Here is a 24,163-nt window from a genome sequence, read left to right as displayed (position 1 = left end):
GGTAGCCACTTTTACTTAATTCCAGAGGAGATTAAATTTCTTCCCTTACCATTCCTTTCGGTGATGACTGATTCCCATAAGATGGGTATAATTTAAATTTCTTTTCTGCAGTTTTTTTGGTCCAGAAATCTTGTGTGTTTAAACATTTACAACCAGCACAGTAGCAGAAGACCCTAATTAAAATGAGAATTAGTCACATGACAGATACATCTCAAAAGAGGATATACCGATGGTCCGCTGTATGTAAGAAAAAATATTAAAACTCAATGATACACATGCAAGCTGAAACAAATGCAAGCTAAGGCATGAAGTAAATTTCTTAGGCTCATTCAAATTTGCAAAAATGAAAACTGATAATATATAGGGTCAGCAAAAATGCAGAAGACAGATACTCTGTATATTGTTAGTAGACTACGGATGAGTAGAAACTTGCTGGAAAGCAATTTTGTAATACACATTGAAATAAGAGTTTCCTTCAACCCATTAATTAATCTTCTACTAAGTATACATTATGCTATTAAAAAATTAGAGATTCACTCCAAGATTTTGTTCAATGATATTATATCCAAACTGAGCGACTTCACTTTCACTTTTCTCTTTCATCCATTGGAGAAGGAAATGGCAACCCACTCCAGTGTTCTTGCCTGGAGAATCCCAGGGACAGGGGAGCCTGGTGGGCTGCTGTCTATGGGGTCGCACAGAGTTGGGCATGACTGAAGTGACTTAGCATGGTGTACATACTATTATGTTTTATGCTTTAAAAAATTTTAACATTGGACAGTCATCCCACATCATGAAATACTCTTTGAAAAACAGTATTTTAACACATAATGTTCTTTCATACATAATTTAGTTGTTGGCTACCTAAGCTATTTTCTATTGAAGTCATTAACATACTTTGTCTCAAAGACTATTTCAGGTCTACTATTTAATATCAATCCTAAAATGTAAAATTATGAGGGCATTATAACTTCTGTTTTGTTAAAAACAAACACAATGGTGATAAGAGTATGAATAAAATTTTCAACTTCTCTCTTGTTTTAAATTTAATGATTAAGGATTTGTATTATTTTTATAATTAGGAAAGCAATAAATGGTACTTAATAACCACCTGGATTTTTGGCTACACAAATGTTTTGGTGTCTTTAAATAATCACTTGTTTATTCCTCCCACTTCTCAGTAGAAAATATTTAGAAATAATATCTTGAAGACTATGATTTGGGTTATAGTGAACTATAACTAGAAGGAACTATTCTCTAGAAGGAATTAATGCCAAATAATTTTCTCACATGATCTGTGGGGATTAAGTAGGACACCATCTGCTTCATTTTGTCAACTTTCCAAATCAGTAATTTTTCAAACTCTTTACCTTTTCACTAGCAGTAGGGATTCATTTAGTTGTCACAGTGAGTTTCTTGTTTGGTCTCCAACAAGATGGCTTGAAAAGTTGGTACTGGGAATCTTTATTGACTTGTCGATAAAGGTTATTAGAGGTGCTAGTCACTGATTTTAGTCAGTTTGTATTAGTGCTTCCCATTATTTCTGTGTCTGTAGGTAGCCCGAGAATGTCTGTTTCATCGAGAGAAGAGAATGGGAATTGATCTCGTTCATGATGAAGTGGAAAAAGAGCTGCTGACGGTAAATATGGGGCAAATCCTTCAATAACAAGAAACTTACTTGCAAATGTGCATTTACCATTTAATGTATAGAAACAAAAATGATGTTATATAAAGACACATAAGTAGGGAGTTGTAGTATCAGATATTTATAGCATTTAGAAAAAAACACATTTAATTTTTTTTTATTGAAATGTAGTTGATTTACAACGGGCTTCCCTGATAACTCAGTTGGTGAAGAATCCACCTGCAATGCACAGGACCCTGGTTAGACTCCTGGGTTGAGAAGATCCCCTGGAGAAGGGATAGGCTACCCATTCCAGTATTCTTATGCTTCCCTTGTGGCTCGGCTGGTAAAAGAATCTGCCTGCGATTCGGGAGACCTGGGTTCAGTCTCTGGGTTGGGAAGATGCCCTGGAGGACGGGAAGGCTACCCACTCCAGTATTTCTGGCCTGGAGAATTCCATGTACTATATAGTCCATGGGGTTGCAAAGAGTCGGATGCGACTAAGCAACTTTCACTTTGTTAGCTTCTGGTATACAGCAGAGTGATTCATATTTGAGTGTGTGTGTGTGTGTATAGAATAGACACATGTATATATTCATTTTCATATTCTTTTCTATTATGTTTTTTTTACAAGATATTGAATATAGTTCCCTGTGCTATATAGTAGGAGTGTGTTATTTTTTTATAAAGATATATTTTGGGGAGGTTATAAAAGTAATAGATATTTCCTGAGGGAATTTGAAAAATGCAATACATATAAACATAGATAAAGAAGATAAAAAAGAAAAGATAATCACTCAAAGTTCAGTTAGGAATGACTATTCATTTTAGAGTGTTTTGGTTTTTTTCTTAATCACGCAGAGATAGATGACATCCAATCTGAAGACAAACATATCTTCAAGATTAGAATTATACTATATCTATGAATTTGAACAGTGCTTTTTTTGGTGGGATACACGCTCAATGGTGTTTATTCTTAAATGTAGATTTGGAAAGGCAGTGCTACTTTTTAAGACAATGTTTTAGAGCATTTTTAGGTTCACAGCCAAATAGAAGGAAAGGTACAGAGATTTCCAAGTGGCCCTTGCCCTCATACAGGCATGGTATTAATAACTGTATGTATTTCTGATTATTTCCTTAGAATACGTTTTCGAAAATCTAATTGATTTATCGAAGGGTACATGCAGTTGTAGAGCTTTTGACATGCAGCGAAATTGCCATCCAGAAGCTTATAGTTATATCTGATGTATGGTGCTGGTCCTCCCATTAGGCTCTCTTCCACCTTCCACCAACTAAAGATGATTTTGTTCTCCATTCTCTGACCTTACCTCCTAGGCTCTCTCTCACAAGGTCTGTGCCATTCCTGAAAGGTTTCAGCTCTTATGTACCTGGTACTCTTCCCCATTTCTGTTTTTCAGCTTGCATACTCTATTAAGCATTCATTCTGCGTTCCCAAGTGCCAGTGGATATGTCCGTGGATAACTCATTTTTTCATTCCCATTCATGAAGCCTGAGAATGAACTGTTCTTGGACCCTGATGCCTTCTGCCTTCCCTTCCTATTGAGGGGCCTGTTACTGGTTCTGTGACTGTGTCCCAGGAGGATTCTGCTCTGAGACAGTTTTGAACAGAACCTTGATGCCAGCATGGAAAGAATGTCTGGCTGGGTTCTCACCGCCAGTAGCAAGACATGCCTTCCCTATCTAGGATTTCCGCCTCTAAATAGGTTGGGGGACTACAGCCTCCTCACAACTAACCAGGTGATGGGTCAACTTCAAGTGATGGAGGAGCAAATACTGAGAATGCAGATCTCTAAGGAAACACCTTCTGCATCCCAAACTCAAGGATATGTGAGAATTTGAGAGTATCATCATTACAAAACACTGTATATAGAAACCGTGGTGGTCCAGTGGTTAGGACTCCATACTTCCACTGCAGGGGGCATGGGTTTGATTCCTGATTGGGGAACTAAGATTCCACAAAACAAAACCCCCAACAACAAAAATAAAACCCCAAACAAAACCAATCCCACAAAGAAATGGAGTGTCCTCTCCTATAGGTGACATTTGCCATCATCCAGATTCCAGATACAACTGGACTTACAGTTTGATTTTTAAAGTTTGATTTTAGTAACCTCTTCTGTCTGTTAAGAGTGTGTTAGATGACCCACTTTCCTCAAACTTGAAAAGGCTCAGTTAACGTGGATACGCAGAGTGGCATTCCGCTAGAAGCAGGGTCTGGGTTTAACAGTGAGGTCCCAGAAATGACTGTATGTCCACAGTTCAGGGTGTAGCCGAGTCAGCATGCAGCCACACGTGGGGTCAGCATTCAGGGTTCTTGTGACCTGGCCAATGTCCCTCAGCTGAGAATAGGGCGGAGCCCACATTGTGCGTGAGGATCAAGTTCTAAATCATGCTCTATGACCCATGTCATGTTGTAAGGTCCACGCCTTATTGAGAACTTTTCACCTGCAAGGCATGTAATTATCTACCCTGCAGCCTAGAGAGGTAAGTGTTATCTCCCTTAGTTTATAACTTGCCTTTGGTCCCAGCATCTGCAAACCAGCCTTGGAGCTGGGCTAACTGATGCCAAAGTATCTTTCACCACTATCCCACCCAAGACCCAGGAGTGTGAGGCAGCAAGGCGGGGTTTTGCTTGAGGTGAGGGGAAGCCAAAGGCTGTGAAGTCTCTGTTCTATCCCCCAACCCCTCTCCCCATCCCAAGACTATATAGCTCCCAAGAGGAGAACCGTAACGAGATGCCTCGCAAAGGTTTCACCTGCTCAAAGTAGGATTTGTTTGAGATTCTTCAAATGCCTGGATGCATCTTCTTGTTCTCTTTCCATCTTAAGCCACAACATATTCACTCTGATCACTGAGACTCTGAGAAATGCAGAGCAGTCACCGTGACCCTTTTATTCATGGGGTTTATTGTTCCTCCCCAAGTTCAGGATCCAGAGGGAGTGGGCCCACTTGCCAGGCTCCTAGTACGCTGTTCTTGGGTTTCCTGCCATGATCTCTGTTTGCTTCCCTGGGTGTCGGGCGGTAGCTATTGATCTGGTAGCTATTATATTTGGGCTTTTCTCATACTTCTGCCCTCTGTCTGTGTCCACCATCTTCTGTAAACGTCCTTTTCATGGGCAGTTGAGGGGATAAGGCATTTGACCTGCATTTGCTTCCATTGGGAGCATTTCCTGGAGGCCCATGTATGAGTATGGTTTAGTAGGCGTTAGCATTGGGGAACAGGTTCCAAAAGTCTTTGGTTTCAGGCATTCCCTATCCCCACGAAGCCTTCTACCTTCAACCATGACGTTCGCCATATGACATTATTTAAATTCAGATGTGAAAAAAACTGCTGAAGGATCTCATAGCAAGTGTCTCATTAAATGTAGTTTTTTTCCATGTGAAGTTCCAGGAATTCCCTCTGTGTGCATTGTGTACACATAGCATAAAAGCTCACTGAGATTTGGGGTTTTAAGTGGTGTTTTCTAAGCAGTATTCCATGGATCCTTTGTCAACACCTGTGTGAACTAGCTATACACACACACACCAAGCCAGAAAGATGAAGCCTGAATAGTACTAAAAATCAAAGACACGCACAACCTACGATGAGAACACATGAGAAATCCTTGCTGCCTGTAAGAGTGGGGGAACTTGGTCACATGTTGTGGGAATTTAGCTTTTCATTTACTCCAATCATTCAGAGTATCAGAGGATCAGGCAGGAGGCTTATCACTGAAATAAGCTCTAGGCATAATATTTTTATGTTCACCAGTTAAGCAATGAAAGAATAAGAGGATCATATGGTTGAGTAATAATTAACATTGAAGAGAAGAGGACTTTAAAATCAAATTAAAGCAGAAACCCAAAGGGGGAACTTTTAAGAGTTTAACACCATAGAAATCATAAATGTCTGTATCAAAAACACCACACGCAAAATACAAAGGCAAGCACCAAACTGGTAAAAAAATATTTTATGACACATATGTTATACTTATGACATATAATGGGAAAAGATTGAATTCTAAATATAAGAATATTTATAAATAAGAAAAACATAACAGAAAAGGTGTACAAGCACATGAACAGGTGGTTCACAAAAGAAGAAAGTCAAATCACGAACAAATACATAGTCATAATATTAAAATGCATATCTGGACAAGTGCACTTTTATGTGGGGGCTTGCATGTCGGCAAAGATTGAGAGCAATCACAGTGTCCCCTGGGTGTGCGAGGTGAGGAAATTCACCTTCATTCATTGTTAGATTAATAACTGGGGATAACTTTTCTGAAGGGCAGCTTGGCAGCACTTGTCAAAACCTTGAAAAAAGGCATCCCCATTAGTGGTGTCTAAATATTTTTGAGGTTTTTTATCACAGTATTGTTTTATGTCACGGGAGAGTGTTCAGGAGTTCATTGTTCAATAGGATGGTGTGATCATTTTTCACTTGAAAAAGTGGCAACAGTGCTTATGTGCACTTCTTAAATGTCTTCTTGAAAAAAAAATGTCTTCTTGGTGCTATTTAGGGTTCTGATATGTGAATATGAAATTCAAAGGGAAGTAAATATTGAAACAATCTCTGCTACAACATATGTCAACAGTGTATACATTCTAGCAGCATCAAAGTACCACGTGTGTGGCCAAGCAGATGGTGTGGAGAGTGCAGCTTTTTATACCAGTATAGGAGCTGGGCTGAGGGCAAGAGGCTGGATGAGGGGAGGGCTGGCCTCCCAGGGTGGAGGTTGGGCTCTGTCTGGAACATAAAACTGGGTTATTTGAAAGTCACATGCACTTTCAGAGAGAACTGCCTTTTAGGCTATCCTTTTCCCTCCCAGATTTGCTTTTCTTGCAAGAGTATTTAGTACAGAAGAAGCCATGCATTCAATTCAACCTGTGCATCACCAGAATTTGATTAATTGATCCATTGATTTAATTAAAGACCAGCAATAAAAGATAAAACTCCTAAAATTTTACCCATGTCCCAACTTGTTCCATAATATAATTTCCCTATAACCCTGTAAAGGATGAATTTCAGTCTACTATTGAGACAGAAATGTCATAGGGGCATATAGGTAAATAAGGGGGTATCAAATTATTTTCTTATTTTATGTCACAATTCTCCCAGTAACAGGGTTTTCCTCATTGCTGTTTTGTTACATTGTAGACTTTGAACATTATGTTCAATAATCAAAACATTAATGTTCCTTTTCTTTCAATTGAGTAGGAAGTTGATATTATTCTGTGTTGTCAAGAAAGGATGAAGCTGTATTTGGACAAGGCCATTGCCCAACTGGCGTAAGAACTTTAACTTCTCTATACAATTAAAAATCTATCATGAAGCTGTATTTCCATGCCTCCCAATCAGGTTTCTCTTAACATCTTATGTAAGGATTTCTTATACATGGACACACATCCATATGCACATATATGTTTTTATTTAGAGGTTAAGATAAATACTTGGGATATTTACTTTACATTTTTATTTTAAGAAATATTTTTTTTGCAATGGTTTAGAAAGGATTTCTGTCCTAAATTGAGCTATGACCAAGGTTTCTTTTAACTCAAAAGACTTTATTTTTTGATAAGAGATTGACTTGTACATGTTCAGATCAACAGCTGGAAAAGTGATGAATTGTGACACTTTTATATTTACTCCTGGAGAAGGCACTGGCTACCCACTCGAGTATTCTTGCCTGGAGAATTCCATGGATGGAGGAGCCTGGCAGGCTATAGTCCATGGGGTCACGCAGAGTCAGACACGACTGAGAACTACGTTCACTTTCACTTTTATATTTACTCTGCTCCTCCTAAAAACTCAGCCTTCTCTGGTCTCCTGGTCCTTGGTGCTGTGATGACATCTCTGCATTCACTACATCCGTGGCATTGCAGTCATTCACCCATCCTCCTCTCTAACCAAATACAAATTATTCTTCTCTTGGCAATAGTAGATAGTTCAGTTCAGTTCAGTCGCTCAGTCGGGTCCAACTCTTTGCAACTGCATGGACTGTAGCCCACCAGGCTCCTCTGTCTGACTCTATAGTAGATACTAAGGTACTTAATATTTATAGTGGAGGTTGAGGGCAAAGAATAGTCAAAGGAGGGTTCAAAGCCATGATAACAACTGTCAGCATAGAAAAAGCACTGGCTGAAAGGACTAGAAAGATCAACATGCATTTGGTGATGGCCCGGGAAAGAAGTAGTGTGGAGTATGTCACACAAAGGGAACGATCCTTCTGCCCGTACTGATGTTGTCAGCAGTAATGTGTGATGTAGCCAAGGGAACAGGTGCTCTGAAAGTGGTGGTTTTTCTCAGTCTGCTGACCTTCAGGATGGATGCTGTGAAGGTCAGTCAGGTTCAGATGGCTAAGGTGTCTCTCAAGCTGTGATTGAAAGGGCTTTTTAAATTCAGAAATAGCTGAGGACTGGTTGTGGATGGCTGACTGCCCATGGCTTGGTTAAGTAAGTGGACAGTTCACTTAAGCTATAAATGCAAGACACAGCAGCTGTGATATTAATTTCTGATTCCTGCTCCTTGGAAATTGCAGAATCAGTTCAGTGTGTTTCCAATGATTGTTCTGTTTTCTTCTGGCCCAGTTCCTAATCTTCATTGTTTTCCATAGTCTAAAATCTGCCACCCATCTTCCATATCCTCGGCTCTTTAATACACAGTGGCCAAGGTGCCCACCTAATTTCCTGGGATGGTTTCTCCATCTAGGAGATGGGGGCTGGAATCCCTAACATGGTTACTGGACTTGGTCTAGTAGAGGCAATGGGAGAGGGGTTTCAGCTCTACTTGTCTTGGGAGGAATAATGAAGGAAGAAACAATGAGACCAGTGAGGATCTCAGCTGAGAATGGAGTCTCATTAGGGACCAACATGGCAGCATAGATCTCTCCCGTCTTGGGTGCTGGGGTGGTGGATGGAGAGAAGACCTTCCTAAGGAGGTTCTGAAGTCAGGTCAGAGGAGGTCAAGAGTGTCAACCCGAGAGAGGAAGCCTGTGGAGCATCTTGGTCCCAGACGACAGATGAGGAAGGTCTTCGAGTCCCAGAGATTCATCCCAGTAGCCTGAGGTGAGAGACTGGACTCGGGAAGCAGCAGGAAGGCAGCTCCCTCTTCTCTCATCCTGTGTACACAGAGGCACTGACTTAGAACTCACAAAATGCAGACGACCTGCATGCTGCTACCCTCATTTCTACTTTACAGACCACAAAATTAAGAGCTCTGACAGGTCCGGTGAAGTACCCAAAGCCACAGGCCAAGTTAGAAATCAGCTGGTTCAGTCCCACTCAGGTTTTCCTGGGTGGCTTTTCTGTGCTGAGACCAGAATTCAGAAATGACTAGGATTATCCAGTTCTTTGCTTCTTTCAGGTGCTCTCTGTATGTGATTTATGTGATTGCCTCCTCAATTTTTACTCTAGCCCAGCACTTTCTCCCCAGTTCCAACAACCCACTTTTTATCTCCACTTGGATGTTGAATAGACACTCAGACATTAAGCAAGACCTTCTGTGTTCTTCTCCCCCACCCACTCTCAATTTCGCCCACCTTCACTGATGGCTTCCTACTATTCCAGTAACTCAACATCAGGTTTTATTTTTTTTTTCACCAATGTCTGATCTCCTAGGAGATTCCCCTGGTTTTATCTTTAAAGCATCTCCAGAATCTCAGCGTTTCTCACCTCCTTTAGCCCCGCCCTGTTGGTCTAAGCTGCCACTGTGTCTCACCTGGGTAACTGCACGTGTCTGCTAATGGGACCTCTCTGTCCTCTAAAGTCTGTTGTCAACCCCACATCAGAATGATCCTGTAAGAATGCAAGTCCGTGGTCTCTCATTCCATCTAAGAGAAAAACCTGACTCCCTCCAATGGCCAGTAAGGCTTTGTCTGGTCTGGTTCTCCCTCTGCAAGTCTTGGGTCAAGCACCACCTCCTCTAGGAGTCCTACCCTGACTATCCTGTTTAAAATCATCACTCACATTCCTGGCCCCCTTTGCCTGCTTTGTTTTCTGAATTGTTCTGCTAACAAGCCGCAGGATTTGCCTATTCCTTATGGGGACTGCCTGTTGCCTTGAAGTAGGGTGTATGCTCCTCTTGGGAGGAGCCCTTTGCTTTGTCCATTTTGCTTCCTGGGTGCTGAGTAGGCACTCTGTGATCATAGCATCTCAGAGCTCCCCAAGGGCTCCTCCTTCCCAGGAGGATGGCCGCTGGGGCACGAGCATGGGTACTGCAATTCCTGATCTCTTTCTGCACACTGGCTCCTGCCAGGGAGGTTCATTTTGACTCTTGGTTTCTATCTCCTGGCAAACCTCTCAGACCTGGGGTGACCACAAACTGAGGTAATTTACAGATGGAAGGAGGCTGACTCTGAATTCCTAATAACTTCACAGGGGATTGCTCTCTGGGAATAGAAGGGAAAGGGGTTAGGATGTAGAAGAGGAAAAGGAAGAAGGCAAGGGAAGCACAGATGTGGACAGATTGCTCCAACCCAGTGTCCTGTCTGGGGCGTTTATGTGTTAGGAAGATGGGGGCCAGCCTGAGGGGCTGCAGATACCCAGTTCTGTGTGTCCACACATCTGCCCATAGCAGGGAAAGTCTGGATAGTGTTCTCATCACTCATATGTATGGACATCTCCAGGGGAAGCTCCTTTTTTTTTTTTAATTGGAGGATAACTTCTTTACAGTGTTGTGTTGGTTTCTGCCATACAGTAATGTGAATCAGCCATAGGTATACATACATCCCCTCTCTCTTGAACCTCCCTCCCACCTCCCAGGCATTCCCACCTCTCTCGGTTGTCACAGAGCTCCCTGTCCTGTGCAGCAGCTTCCCTCTAGCTAGCTATTTGACATATGGTAATGAACGTTTTGATGCGCTCTTTCAATTCGTCCCATCCTCTCTCCTCCTCTTGCTTTGTCCACAGGTCTGTTCTGTACATCTGTATCTCTATTCCTGCCCTGCAAATAGGTTCATCGGTACCATTTTTTCTAGATTCCATATATATGCCTTAATATACAATATTTGTTTTTCTCTCTCTGACTTACTTCACTCTGTATAACAGACTTTGGGTTCATCCACCTCAGTTTAACGGACTCAAATTCATTCCTTTTCATGGAGTAATATTTCACCACGTACATGTACCATAATTCTATCCATTGGATAGATGGACGTCTGGGTTGCAGGGGAAGCTCCTTTTAATGGAGAAGTTGGACATTGTGTGAAGGAGCAGACTTTCATGGGAGGTCATGGGAGGGAGTGGGTGTGGGAAGGGGGGTAGGGAGCGGGTAGGGGTGGTTCCCCACCCAGAAGGGCAGTCACATTTCCTTGTGTGACCTTGTTTCCTAAGCCTGAAGCTCTGTCTCATTCTGCCTTTTAGCGCCAACAGAGCTGCCCAGCACGAGCTGGAGAAGGACCTGAGTGACAAGCAGTCAGCTTACAGGATCGACGATAAATGCCACCATCTGCGAAACACGTCGGACGGCGTCAGCTACTTCCGTGGAGTGGAGAGGATGGATGCCACGTAAGTAGGTGCAGGCTGCCTGTGGCTTCCGTGCCACTGAATTCATTCTCTCTGCCTTCTGAAGGATGCAGCGTACAGGTAAGTTGGAAGTCATGGGAAGACGCAGAAAGGTAGGACTCACCTGCTATGGACAGGTCTTCAGTAAGCTCACGTGTGCTGTGGTCACTTGTATCCTGTGATCTTTTGTAAAAGAATGATTTGTTGTTTATAACCCTAACTATGAAAACAGCACCTGCTTGAGGCAGAAAACCTAGACAACACAATTAAGCATAAAGAAAATAAAATGTTACCAGTATATTAGATGCCCTGAATGGGGGGTGGGGTGATAGGAATACAAGCTGAAAAACAGCTGAACGTTGAATAATTTATTTCCACTCTTTGTTAGACTTGCCCTGTCCATGGTTTCTTTGCCAGGCCCCTGGATGTGATCTGGGATGGATGGTCTTTTCTCTATGAGAGGACCTGTCTCTCTGCCTCTTGATAACCCTGGGTTACCTTTCTTTGTGTGTGTGCTCAATCACTCAGTTCTATCTGACTCTTGTGACCCCATGGACTGTAGCCTGCCAGGCACCTCTGTCCATGGAATTCTCCAGGCAAGAATACTGGAGTGGGTTGCCATGCCCTCCCTCAGGGGTCTTCCTGATCCATGGATTGAACCTGGGTCTCCTGCATTGCAGGCAAATTCTTTTCTGTCTGAGCCACCAGGAAGAGATCTTAAAAATTCTCATCCTAAGTAAAAGAATTGTAACTGTGTGATGCTGGATGTTAGTTAGACTTACTGTGGTGGGCATTTTGCAATATATCCAAAAATCAAATCATTATGTTGCACATTGGAAACTGAGGTAATGTTACATTGTCAATTAGAAGTGGAATTTTTGGGTTATGACATTTGAGAGACTCAGTTCACATTGCTCTCCACCAGGCCTGTAGCAATTCAACATTCCTACCTGCAGGATAGGGCTTCCCTGGTGGCCTAGACGGTAAAGAATGCCTGCCAGTGCAGGAGATGCAGGATCAACCCCTGAGTCAGGCAGATCCCCTGGAGGAGAAATGGCAAACCCACTCCAGTATTCTTGCCTGGGAAATAGGACAGAGGAGCCTGGCGGGCTACAGTCCACGGCGTTGCAAAGAGTCTGACACAGCTGAGCGACTTGAGCATATACCTGCAGGATATGAGCGAATCCGTTTCTAAACGTGCTCACTGGAAAATAATTGTTCTCTTAGCTCTTCGCTGTTCTGACAAAGGGTTATTAGTAAGCTGTTTTCAGCAGTACTCTGATTAGTCCTGAGGTTGAATAGTTTTTCGTAACACTTATGGGGCTGGTGAGACACTTTTCTAATGAATGGATATACACCCTTCAGCAATCCTTTCTCCCCCTACATTGGTAGTGAACTTAATATATACTGTGGCTTTCCAGAGTAAGCAGTGAAACAAGGAGCAATTAAGACAGGTTTAAAAGGCGCTTTGCTCTGATGTTTACACTTCACGCAATAAAACCAGAATCAAGCGATTTGGTTTTTGTTGTTTTTTTTTTTCCTTCGCCGGATGGACGGTTGCCTGCAGACCGTCTAGGCTGATTCATCATTGTTTCCGTTGTCTGGATCTGTTTCCTTTCTCTTCAGGGTCTCAGTGCCCGAGTCCTGGGCCAAATTTACCGACGACAACATTCTTCGCTCCCAGAGTGAGCGAGCCGCCTCTGCGAAACTGAGAGACGACATCCAAAACGTCCTGGTGGTGACAGCCAATGAGATGTGGAATCAGTTCAACAAGGCGAACTTGGCTTTCACCAACCGCATTGCTGAAACCGCGGATGCAAAAAATAAGATTCAGACTCACCTGGCAAAGGTAAGCCCGGCACTGGGGATTGGGCCCCACGGCTGACCTGGTGAAGATAGGGCAGGGGCCCTGTGTCCACCATACGGCACACAACTTCTGGCCATACAGACTAAAGAAAATGAGAACCAGTAGGAAGCACACCATTTATGTTAGCCAGGTAGCCAGGTGTCAGCATGAAATTGGAATCCGCTGGTTTGGGGAACACAAAGAATGCACTATATTGTAAAAGGCTCCTATTATTTAACAGTTACAAAAATATTATTATTAAAGTTTAATGAATTACTGTAGGTAACTAGAAAGTGAATTAAGTATTAGAACATATGGTAGGGATGTTTTCTGTTAAATTATTGCAGCCCCCTTTTTTTTTCTGGAATATAAAACCAAACACTGGAAACTATTAGGTGGTTCAAGATGTTTCTGATATTGAACTTTTTAAAGTGCTTTTGTTTTATAAGGACAATAAAATGAAGGATTTAGGCAGAATTCGTGGGTTTCAAGATAAAAAAGGAGCTCTTGTATTACTTAGTATCGGGCTTGGAGCTCTTATTATTTCTGTGGATTATGCTGCATAGAGTTTTCTGTTTCTCTTTTTAAGAACCTTACACTGTCGCGTGTGTTTCTCTAAGGAGGTACTATTTGATTGAGGGCACCATTCTTCCCAGGCTGTAAGAATTCACCTTCCCTTCTCACGGTGAATTCTTTGGGCCACAAACATTTGGGCCAGACAGTTTCAACTTTGGTGAAGGGCAGAGAGATGGATGAAAGGTTTTTGTTCCAGGAAGCTTATATTTGTAGAGAAGGTGTGTGTCACTTGAAAAGCTCACACACAATTAAAAACAATAGAAAATTACAAGTTGTGGTTGCCAAATAGCCAATAAAGAAATTGTTTTTGGGGTTTGGAGGAAGAAGCGAACATTTGGGTGGGGCGGCATCATGAACAAAGCCTCGAGGCGGGGAAGATCAGGGGTTGAGTCAGGTCTGTAAAGAGCCTGGTCTGACTGGCATGGACAGTGTGTGTCCTGAAAGAGAAGCTTGGAAAACTAGGTGGAGCCAGACCGTGGATCTCATTGATGGGAAGGGTTACGATTCCCTGGGCATCTAAAGGGGAATGAGAGGTCATCTAAAGGCAGGGTCCCCTGGCCAGTGAGAGACCATCCAAAGATGTTTTAGAAAGTGACATGATGGAGTCCCTTTGTTCAACAAATTTTTATTTACCGCTGTATTAAGTTTGCTCAGACTCCCATAACAAAGCACTCAGACGGGGCGGCTTAAACAACAGACATTTATTTTCTCAGTCGGGGAGGCTGAAGTCTGAGGTCAAGTCATCAGTAGGGTTGGTTTCTTCTGAGTCCTCTTTCCTAGACTTGTAGATGGGCACCCTCTCCAGGATCACCATGTGGTCTCCCCTGCATGCGTGTCTGTCTCAGGCTCTTCTTTTTATAAGGACACCAGTCGGACTAGATTAGGACCAACCCTAAGGACCTCATTTTCACTTCGTTACCTGTTCAAGGGCTTCCCAGGGTGGGAGGGATTCAGGTTTAGGTAACTGGGGCAGCCTTTTCTAAGGCAAAGTGAATATAAATTCGGGCTTACCAGACCGCCAGTGCTTCTCCCTTCCTTGGAGACACCCCAGAGCTTGACCTTGACTTGCTTCAAGGCAAATTCTCCACTGGCAGGAAAACCTCTTTAAGATTAGTGAGAAGAGACAGCAGGAAGGTAAAGACTTAAGGGCACACAAACTTGGGAGGGAAGTGGGTGCCCTCAAAGTTCCTGGCCCTGCCTTTCTCTGGGTCATGTACAGATGTGCGCTAGTCAATGTCTAACAGCCGGTGATCTGGGGAAAGGAGGACAGCGAGCTCGGGTTTGCGGCATTTGCCCATTTCTGTGGTGTCAGTGTTCACACGCCACGTCTGGAGGATGCTCTCCGGAGGGTGCGAGCAGGTGCCGTACCTCCCACCACAGGTCTCAGATGGCGCTGAAAGGAGGAGGCCCCCAGAGAACCCCTGTTCCCAGCAGAGGACGAGTCTGGGTCCCAGATGCACAGGGCGGGAAGCAGGTTGTTGGTGGCTCGGCACCAAAGCCTCAGGCATTTGCTTCTCCTGGTACAGACCCTGCAGGAGATTTTCCAGACAGAGATGAGTATCGAATCCATCAAGAAGGCCATCATGGAGAAGTCTGCCTTCCTGAAGGTGGCTCAGACCCGTCTGGACGAGCGGACCAGGAGACCAAACATAGAACTGTGCAGAGACATGGCTCAGCTGCGGTGAGTGGGTGGCAAGAGGTGGGGAGGCCCAGGCTGGGGTCATGGTGATGAGGGGGTGGTGCCTCCTGGGTCTGCTTGAGCTCCTCTGGGGAAGCCCCCAGCCTGCCTGCAGCTCTGAGCTCCTTTCAAAGGCGTATCTGCCAGCTCGGGGATGTGGGGGAACCTAGTGATGGTCTTGGTGCTGCAGCCTTTTTTGTTGTCATTGTTGTTCAGTCACTAAATCATGTCCGACTTTCTATGACCCCATGAACTGCAGCGTGGCCAGCATCCCTGTCCCTCACCATCTTCTGGAGGTTTCAAGTTCATGTCCATTGAATTGGTGATGCTATCCAACCAGCTCGTCCTCTGCCACCCTCTTCTCCTTTTGCCTTCAGTGTTTCCCAACATCAGGATATTTTCCAGTGAGTTGGCTGTTTACATCAGGTGGCCAAAATGTTGGAGATTCAGCTTCAGTATCAGTCCTTCCAATGAGTGTTCAAGGTTGATTTCCCTTAGGATTGACTGATTTGATCTCTTTGCAGTCCAAGGGACTCTCAAGAGTCCTCTACAACACCACAATTCAAAAGCATCAATTCTTCAGTGTCTAGCCCTCTTTATGGTCCAACTCATATTCATACATGATTACTTGAAAGACCATAGCTTTGACAGGAGCCTTCTTTAAAGTGTCAGTAATGGTGTTAGTATTTGCAGCTTGGGATGATGATAAGTTCTCCAAGTATAGAAGATGGTGATGGATGCACAAGATTGTGATGGTACTAATGCCGCAAACTTAAGAGCTGGGATGGTAAATTCTGTGTTATGTATATTTTACCACGGTTAGAGAAAAAAGGAAATGACATCAACACTACATACAAGAAAAGTGTTAACAAACATTTAGCCTCCTTCAGCAGATGGAGGAGGCACTGGGTTCCTTTACACCTCCCTGGAGTCTCTGGGGTTTCCAGATTCCTGTCTTGGAAGTAGCTCAGAGGTTGGCCACTGTGAGCTTCTCAGTCCCCCGAACTCATCAGAAAAGGGACTTTGGGCACCAGCTCCTCAGACTCCATCTGTCAGCTCTCACCGCTGCCCTCTTTCACCTCTTTGGGCAGCTAATACCTGCTCTGGTCCTTTAGAGCATCCTTGCTGCTGCTGCTGCTAAGTCGCTTCAGTCGTGTCCGACTCTGTGCGACCCCATAGATGGCAGCCCACCAGGCTCCTCTGTCCCTGGGATTCTCCAGGCAAGAACACTGGAGTGGGTTGCCATGTCCTTCTCCAATGCACGAAAGTGAAGAGTGAAAGTGAAGTCGCTCAGTCGTGTCCGACTCTTAGCGACCCCATGGACTGCAGCCTACCAGGCTCCTCCACCCATGGGATTTTCCAGGCAAGAGTACTGGAGTGGGTCACCATTGCCTTCTCTGTCAGAGCATCCTTGCTGCTGCTGCTGCTAAGTTGCCTCAGTCGTGTCCGACTCTGTGCAACCCCATAGATGGCAGCCCACCAGGTTCCGCCATCCCTGGGATTCTCCAGGCAAGAATACTGGAGTGGGTTGCCATTTCCTTCTCCAATGCATGAAAATGAAAAGTGAAAGTGAATCGCTCAGTCGTGTCCCACTCTTTGTGACCCCATGGACTGCAGCCTACCAGGCTTTTCCATCCATGGGATTTTCTAGGCAAGACATCGCCTTCTCCGCAGAGCATCCTTAGGATTCCCTAAACCCCAACAGCTCATCTCGGCTCATTTCAGTTTGTTCTTGTTCTCAGTAGAAATTGAAAGCAGCTGGCCTTCATCAAGCATCTCCTACATGTGCCCGGACACTAGGTGTATTTTATTCTTATCATTTTAACCTGAAAGATTCCTTTTAGATGGCCTCATATAGACTTGGCCACCCTCACCCACATTCTGGCTTCATTTCTAATTTCTCAGTACAAGCCAGTCTGCCTCTTTCTGGACCTCATCATGGCTCTGCTTAGGTCTTGAAACAATTTGCGTAGAAGCAAGTCAAATTTATAGCAACTGGAGGAGCGATGGGGCAGCACTTGAACTTGTGCAGAGGGGAGAGGCCACTGGCCTTGTCATCTGCCCTGCTCCATGATAGAGTTCCCTTCTATCTAGGGACAAAAGGACTCTGAGCTCTTACCCAGGGAACAAGCAAGGGGCTGAGGCTCTGTGTTCCCCGGAGGGAAGGAAAGGGGGCGGGTCTTTTTAAATTTATTTTTTAATTGAAGGATAATTGCTTTATAGAATTTTGTTGTTTTCTGTCAAACATCAGTATGAATCAGCCATAGGTATACATATGTCCAATGGTGGTGGTGGTGGGGGAGTCTTTGTGAGGCTGGAAATGATGAAGATGATAAAGGTGGTGATGCTGACAATCACCATGAAAGGGTTAATCACCCAGTCAAGTGCGACTCTTTGCAACCCCCTGGACTGTAGCCCACAAGGCTCCTCTGTCCATGGAATTCTCCAGATAAGAATACTTGAGTGAGTTGCCATTTCTTTCTCCAGGGGATCTTCTTGACCCAAAGGGATTGAACCTGGGTCTCCTGCATTGCAGGCAGGTACTTTACTGTGTGAGCCACCAGGGAAGCCCGACAATCAGCAGGGCCATTGTCATTTATTGATCTTATTCTGTGCTGGGCGCTGTCCTGCACGCTTTACCTCCTGCGTGATCTTCACCTTATACATAGGGAAACTGAGGCAGACATGAGCTGAGTGACGTGGCCTGGCTGGCACCTGCTGGAAGGATACTTAGAATCCTTGCCTGTCTGCTCCTGAGCTCTGTTCAGCCAACCTGGCGATTTACTTCTGCTTCTCTTTCACTGGGTGGGGCCCCTGGCACCCCCAGTCCTGGGCCTGACCTCCTCTGGCTTCTGGATGCGCCGTGGGATGGCTTAGCCGAGCACCGGCTATATCTGGCTCTCGGAGAAGAAGATGAACCTGAGGCTCACAGAGGAAGCATCACTGCAGAGCCCCCTCCACGGGCAGCACGCATGTTGTCTGTGTTGGATACTGAGAGATGGGCTCCAGACCACATGCCACTGGCTTTCATCTCCCGCGGCAGCTGCGTTTCTCTCAGTGGAGCTGTCGTCCGGCAATCCCTTGGAGGAGGCCACCCACCCAGGCCCCCTTTCTCCAAGTGGGTTCTGCAGAACCGCTACTCACACACAGCCCATCTCGGAGGATAAGTGGGCCTCTACTCCGGAGGCAGCCAGTCAGAAGTGTCTGTTTATTACAGGAACCTGGTAGTGAGTGGGGTCACACCCATTTGGCCAGTTAGATTAGATCATGAATAGTGGTTTTATGCAAATATTATTAGGAAAAGCTGAGCTGCAGTTTCATGCTCCAACAATTTCTGCAAAGTCATCGAAAGTAGAGGCAGGGAGAGAGAAATTGTCCAGGCTGCCATCAGACCAGCACAGGGTTGCTTTCTGGAAGGGTTTTGGGTCATGGTCAAATTTGACTTTGCAGTTATCAGACAGTACGGTGTTTACAGCCACTTCTAAGATGCTGAGTGCATTTTCCTCTTTTCTCCCCCTTCCTGGCTGAACAGAATTTGCTGGTTGTTTTTTTTTTTTTCCTTTTCTTCCTGGCGACCGTGCCGTGTGTCTATTTCCTTTGCTCCTTTACCAACTTCAGGACAAAACCTGCTTTTGTTTCCATAAAGATTTCTTGTTAAAATATCGTTGCCAAAAATATGGTCCTAGAGGAACAACTGTGGAATTGAGGATGATTATTGAGGGAGGGGATTATTTTTCTCTTTCATCGAGCATTCTGAAAGCAGCCTTTGGCTGTCTGGGTGAAGAAAACATAAGAACCGTGAACTCAGGGGAGTGGGGACAGAGAAGAAATGCTGTTTTCATTTCAAGACTTTGCTTTGCATTTGAAGTTTTTCTAAATGGGTTCTTTCAAGAGCAATTCTAAACATTCTTGGCATCCTTGGTGGCAGGCCAGACCAGGCTCTGCTGTACTTCATCTTGTTTTTTTTTTTTTTTCAAACGATGGTAGTTTTATTTGTATTTGAATGCAAACTGTTTTTCAGTTCTGTGATTTCCCCCAGAAGAAGTGTTTCCAGCAGAATGGCTCTCTGCCATCTGCCAAAAAAATAAGGAAACTGAGAGGGGAACGTGGCCTTGAAAGACGAGGAAAAATGTATTTGTAATGGCGCAAGTTGAGGGAGGCGTAATACCTTGCGCTGCCTTCACACAGCAATAGGAAAACAAGGATGCTAGCTGCCTGCATTCTAAGTATCTTTTTAAGAAATTATATTCCTTTTAAGAAATTGATACTTTAATGTGTCTTTCTTCAGAAGATCTCTCACAGATAAATTTCCCACTAGACTAACATATTTGGCTTGGAGGAGTAAAGACTCATATAATCCTGCTCCATCCCTACCTTCGGGATCAGAGTTCCTTTTGAAGCAGTGAAAACAGTTCAGTGAAGGATGAGAGACAAGAAGCAGGCCGGTGTGATTATAAACAACGGGCCCTCGTAAATCCTGCCACCAGCCCTATTCAACAGTCTCTCTGAAGACCTGTTTCTTTGCTAGTGGTATTGTAAACCCTGGGATCTTCAAAAAAGAAACTTAACTTTTAGAATCCAACTTGACCTTAACAACAACAAATGCTTTTAGCTCTGTTCTCAGATGCTGCGTTTACTGATTTTAGACCAAAGGAAACTTTGGCACAAAAGTTTAATTCCTCCCCTCCCCCACTGCAACATAAGAAAACAGGTCAGGTTCTGAGATGAAGTCATGGTGTGGGTATGCACATGAGCTTGTCGTTGCCTCCATGAGCCTTTTGGGGGTGCTTTGCAGTGCCCCCCAACCTTGGGCTGGCTGCAGGAGGCTTCCAAATAGGTTAATGTTTTCAACCAACATTATATTCTGAGTCTCTTTCCCCAAATGCATGCATGCTCAGTCACTTCAGTTTTGTCCCACTCTTTGGGACCCCATGGACTGTAGCCCGACAGTCTCCTCTGTCCATAGGTTTCTAGACAAGGGTTGCCATGCCCTCCTCCAGGGAATCTTCCCGACCCAGGGATAGAACGCAGGTCTCCTGCATTACAATCTGATTTTTTACCCACTGAGCCACCAGGGAATCCCAAGGCAAGAACAAATTCTTTTATAAAAGGTATGACTGTGTAGTACCCCATCATCCAGCTGTGGTGTCTGTTATCATCAGACATTGATGTTATTTCTTCTCGTTCTCACATAATATTATTCAACACAAGTTAACACAACGAAGAAATCATTCCTTTATCCTTCGATGTCAAACTCTTCACTTTGTTCAAATTCATGAGTAAGAGAGAGTGCAGAGGCCAACTTCCCTGCTCTGTGCTTCTGGATGCTGAGTGGGTCGGGCAGGAAATGGGACCCAGTTCTTTATTATGGTTGTCAAGGCCCCTGATTTCCTTCCATCTTCCTGGATGACCATGCGGTGTATAAACATGAATGTGTGCCTGCAGGGAGGGCAGTTCATCAGTCCCTGGGGTTTAGTTTCTTCAACTATAAAACAAGGAAGCTTGGCTTGATGACCTCTCACATTTATTTTTCAGTTGCAAAGTTCTGTGGAGCTATAAGATGGCCTTGGTATAATGATTTAAACATGGCCTGAATATTTTTCTGTGATCATGAGATAATTTTATAGCTCCAGAAATGTCCCCATCCCTATTTGTTCACTGTCACTCTTCTCTTTAGATTATGGTACATTTTAGTTAATTTCATAAACTCCAGTCTCCTGATAAAATGAACCTCCAAATAAGGAAAACTTTAGCTTTCAATCGCTGGTCAAAATTTGATGAATTTGGAGTTGGTGTTTTCACTGGCTTCCCAGGTGGCTCGGTGGTAAAGAATCCGTCTGCCAATTCAGGAGACACAAGAGACGTGGGTTTGATCCCTGGGTTGGGAAGATCCCCTGGAGGAGGAAATGGCAACCCACTCCAGTATTCTTGCCTGAAAAATTCCATGGACAGAGGAGCCTGGTGGGCTCAGTTCATGGAGTCACAGAGTCAGACACAACTGAGTGACTGAGCGTGCATGCAGTCAATAAATTATCATTATTACTGTCATTTTGTAACCTGATTCATATTCTTTCTCCTGATTGACCATGTGGTCATATCCTTTGGATATTATTGGCCAGATCAGACTGTAAAGGAGTCCTTGCTTAATTGTTCTTTGGGAAGAGAAAAGGCTTCTACATATAAACACAATAGAAGAAATCACAAAGACAAAGAAAGACAGCTTACTTAAAATTGAAATCTTACTTTTAACAAAAATATCATAAGCTGATTAAAAGTCAAAAATGAATTAGGGAAAGCATTTGCCAAATTGTTTTTGCAGAATTGCAAATGCCCAATAGACATTGAAGAAAGGTTCACTGATAATTAAAGAAATGAAAATGAAAACAATATGGATTAAAATAATTTGAAAGGGAGATGCTAGTTTTTTGTTTTTAATATAAAATCATGCCTTTTTTCCTTTCAGTCTTAAGGAGAATGTTTCATGTTTTTCAGCAGCAGCACAAGCAGAACTGCAGCTTATTTCGTGGCTCGTGTAGCTGATTTCATGCACTGTCGTTTCCATGTTCTCTTGGGTTTTTGACATTTCGGTGTTTACTCTGGAACTCTGGGGCATTGGTAGGGGGAGGGGTATCACAGTTGGAGAAGTGCCCCATTAACTAACCCCTCCCCCGTGGTTAACAGATTGGACTGAATTCTAGCCACTGAATACAATCGGGTATCCCCCTCTTCCTAACTATGCAAACTATTTTTATGTCAATGTATGAAAATTAAGCTGTTTCGATTTCCCCAAATCTTTATTATTTAAAAGAAATTCAAATGTTTAAAAGTTGGCCTTTAAAAAAATATATAGCGTTCGATATGTGTGTGTGTATGACCAGTGCGAACATGAAAACTTGATGGTGTCCCCCAGCCTTTTGGATCTGGTTATGCGACTTCACTTTCACTTTTCACTCTCATGCATTGGAGAAGGAAATGGCAACCCACTCCAGTACTCTTGCCTGGAGAATCCCAGGGACGGGGGAGCCTGATGGGCTGCCGTCTATGGGGTCCTACAGAGTCGGACACGACTGAAGTGACTTAGTAGCAGCAGCAGCAACAGCATGGACCACAGGAATGCTCCTGGCCTCATGCAACTAACTGCACACCGATACTGTTTCCCGTGCGAAGTGAAGTAGTTCTGAGGTTGGGGTGACCGGTGGGAATGCAGTAAGCACACGCACCCCAGGTTGAGCAATGACTGGCCTGACCTCTGCTAACCTAACGGGCGCCTCTTCCCCACTCAGGCTGGTGAACGAGGTGTACGAGGTGGACGACACCATCCAGACCCTGCAGCAGCGCCTGAGGGAGGCGGAGGACACGCTGCAGTCGCTGGCCCACACTAAGGCCACGCTGGAGCATGACCTGGCAGTCAAGGCCAATTCCCTGTACATCGACCAGGACAAGTGCATGAGCATGCGCAGAAGCTTCCCCAGCACCCTGCGCCTGGTGGGCTTCTGCTAGGCGCTCTCCCCGGACCAGACGTGGCGCTCCCGGCACCAGGCGGGACCAGGGCCCTGCGCCTGCACTTAAGCAAGGGATGATCTGTTCACTTATTAAAGGATCGTATTTATAGACACGTACTGGGGTCCTGTCTTGGAGAACCCTTTCTTTGCATCCAAACCTTCATCCTCTATGATTTACTAGGCTTCTGGGCTAGATAAATACAATGTAACAGACTAGGTAAGAACATTTATTTCTATTATTCCTGTTATTCTGTGTAACATGAATGGGCTGGAAAGGAGAAGTGTATTTCCTCTGAGGCCCTGGGGACAGAGATCCTGTCCTGGCAGGTGGGTTTTGAGAGAAGGAGAAAGGTTTCTGGGAAGATGGTTTTCCGGGTTCTTGAACCAAAAAGGAAGCTGGAAAAACAGTGCGTTTGGACAATAGTAAGGAGAGTTTGGCTGTGATTCCTAATGGCGGGTGTGTATGAAGAAATAGGATGGGTGAGATGCCTGGAAATTTTGGGGGAGGGTTTCAATTCCATGTCGGTTGGGGGAACAGTGGACATCTCTGGGTGGGGACGTGTCCTTGTAAAAGCCATGACTGGGGAAGGAGAGTCTTGAATTAGAGAGATGGCCGTGGAAACCAAGAGGGGAGAAACGCCAAACGTGCTGCAATGAATCAGCAGGACGTGTTCACCTCACCTGTGAGTGCAGAGGGTCCAAAAAGATGACCAAAAGGTGCTGATGCTGGATGAACCAGTAAATGGGACATCACTTCCATTGTAGGAGGTCCCGCCTTATCTCAGGGGTTGTGTATTTTTTTAAAAAACTTTTTGTTTATTACAAATGAAAAACATTTGCTGAACAACTATTGTGGAAAATAGGGGAAACACACACACAGAACCCCTGAAAATTGCTTATTTTCACAACACCCAGAAATAATCACTGAAGCTTCTTAGCATTTTATGGTACATGTTTCCAGTCCTTTTTCTATTATAATATATGTACATATAAAATTTATTTGCATATATAGGTAATATGCAATGTTTATTTACAAATATGTATAATATGTAATGCTTATATTTAAATACATGATTAATAACATTTTGGATGATGCTGCTGATTGGTAATCTCATTTTCTTATTCAAATGGGTTTCTGTCATTAGCTGTTAATAAACAGCATCATTTTTTAAAACCTTGCCTCAGTGTCTGTAAAAACAATAAATACCACTCATGGAAATGTCAGAAAATACAGACAAGGGATAACAATATTTACCTTTCTATGGCTGATTTATTTCACTATGTTATCACTTATATGTGGAATCTGAAAAGTAAGACAAACAATGAAATTAATAAAACAGAAACAGACTCACAGAGAATAAACTAGTGGTTACAAGTGGGCAAAGGCAGGGGAAGGAGCAAGAGAAGGGTAGGTGATTAAGAGGTACAAACTT

The 24,163-nt window shown here is 43.9% G+C and overlaps 1 protein-coding gene across 1 annotated transcript in view; it reads left to right on the top strand.

The window, feature by feature from the left end:
• TEKT3 (tektin 3) overlaps nt 1-22,843 on the top strand; it is a 34,419-nt gene extending 11,576 nt beyond the window's left edge. The window contains exons 3-8 of the mRNA XM_069542921.1: nt 1,556-1,639; nt 6,846-6,916; nt 10,988-11,131; nt 12,755-12,977; nt 15,077-15,231; nt 22,512-22,843. Coding sequence (XP_069399022.1) covers nt 1,556-1,639; nt 6,846-6,916; nt 10,988-11,131; nt 12,755-12,977; nt 15,077-15,231; nt 22,512-22,728 — 894 coding nt within the window. The 3' untranslated portion in view covers nt 22,729-22,843. The remainder of the gene's footprint in view (nt 1-1,555; nt 1,640-6,845; nt 6,917-10,987; nt 11,132-12,754; nt 12,978-15,076; nt 15,232-22,511) is intronic.
• Nucleotides 22,844-24,163: the final 1,320 nt, after the last annotated feature.

This window comes from Ovis canadensis, chromosome 11 (genome assembly GCF_042477335.2).
Source record: "Ovis canadensis isolate MfBH-ARS-UI-01 breed Bighorn chromosome 11, ARS-UI_OviCan_v2, whole genome shotgun sequence".
NCBI lineage: Eukaryota > Metazoa > Chordata > Mammalia > Artiodactyla > Bovidae > Ovis > Ovis canadensis.
This window is presented reverse-complemented; position numbering and strand designations above follow the sequence as displayed.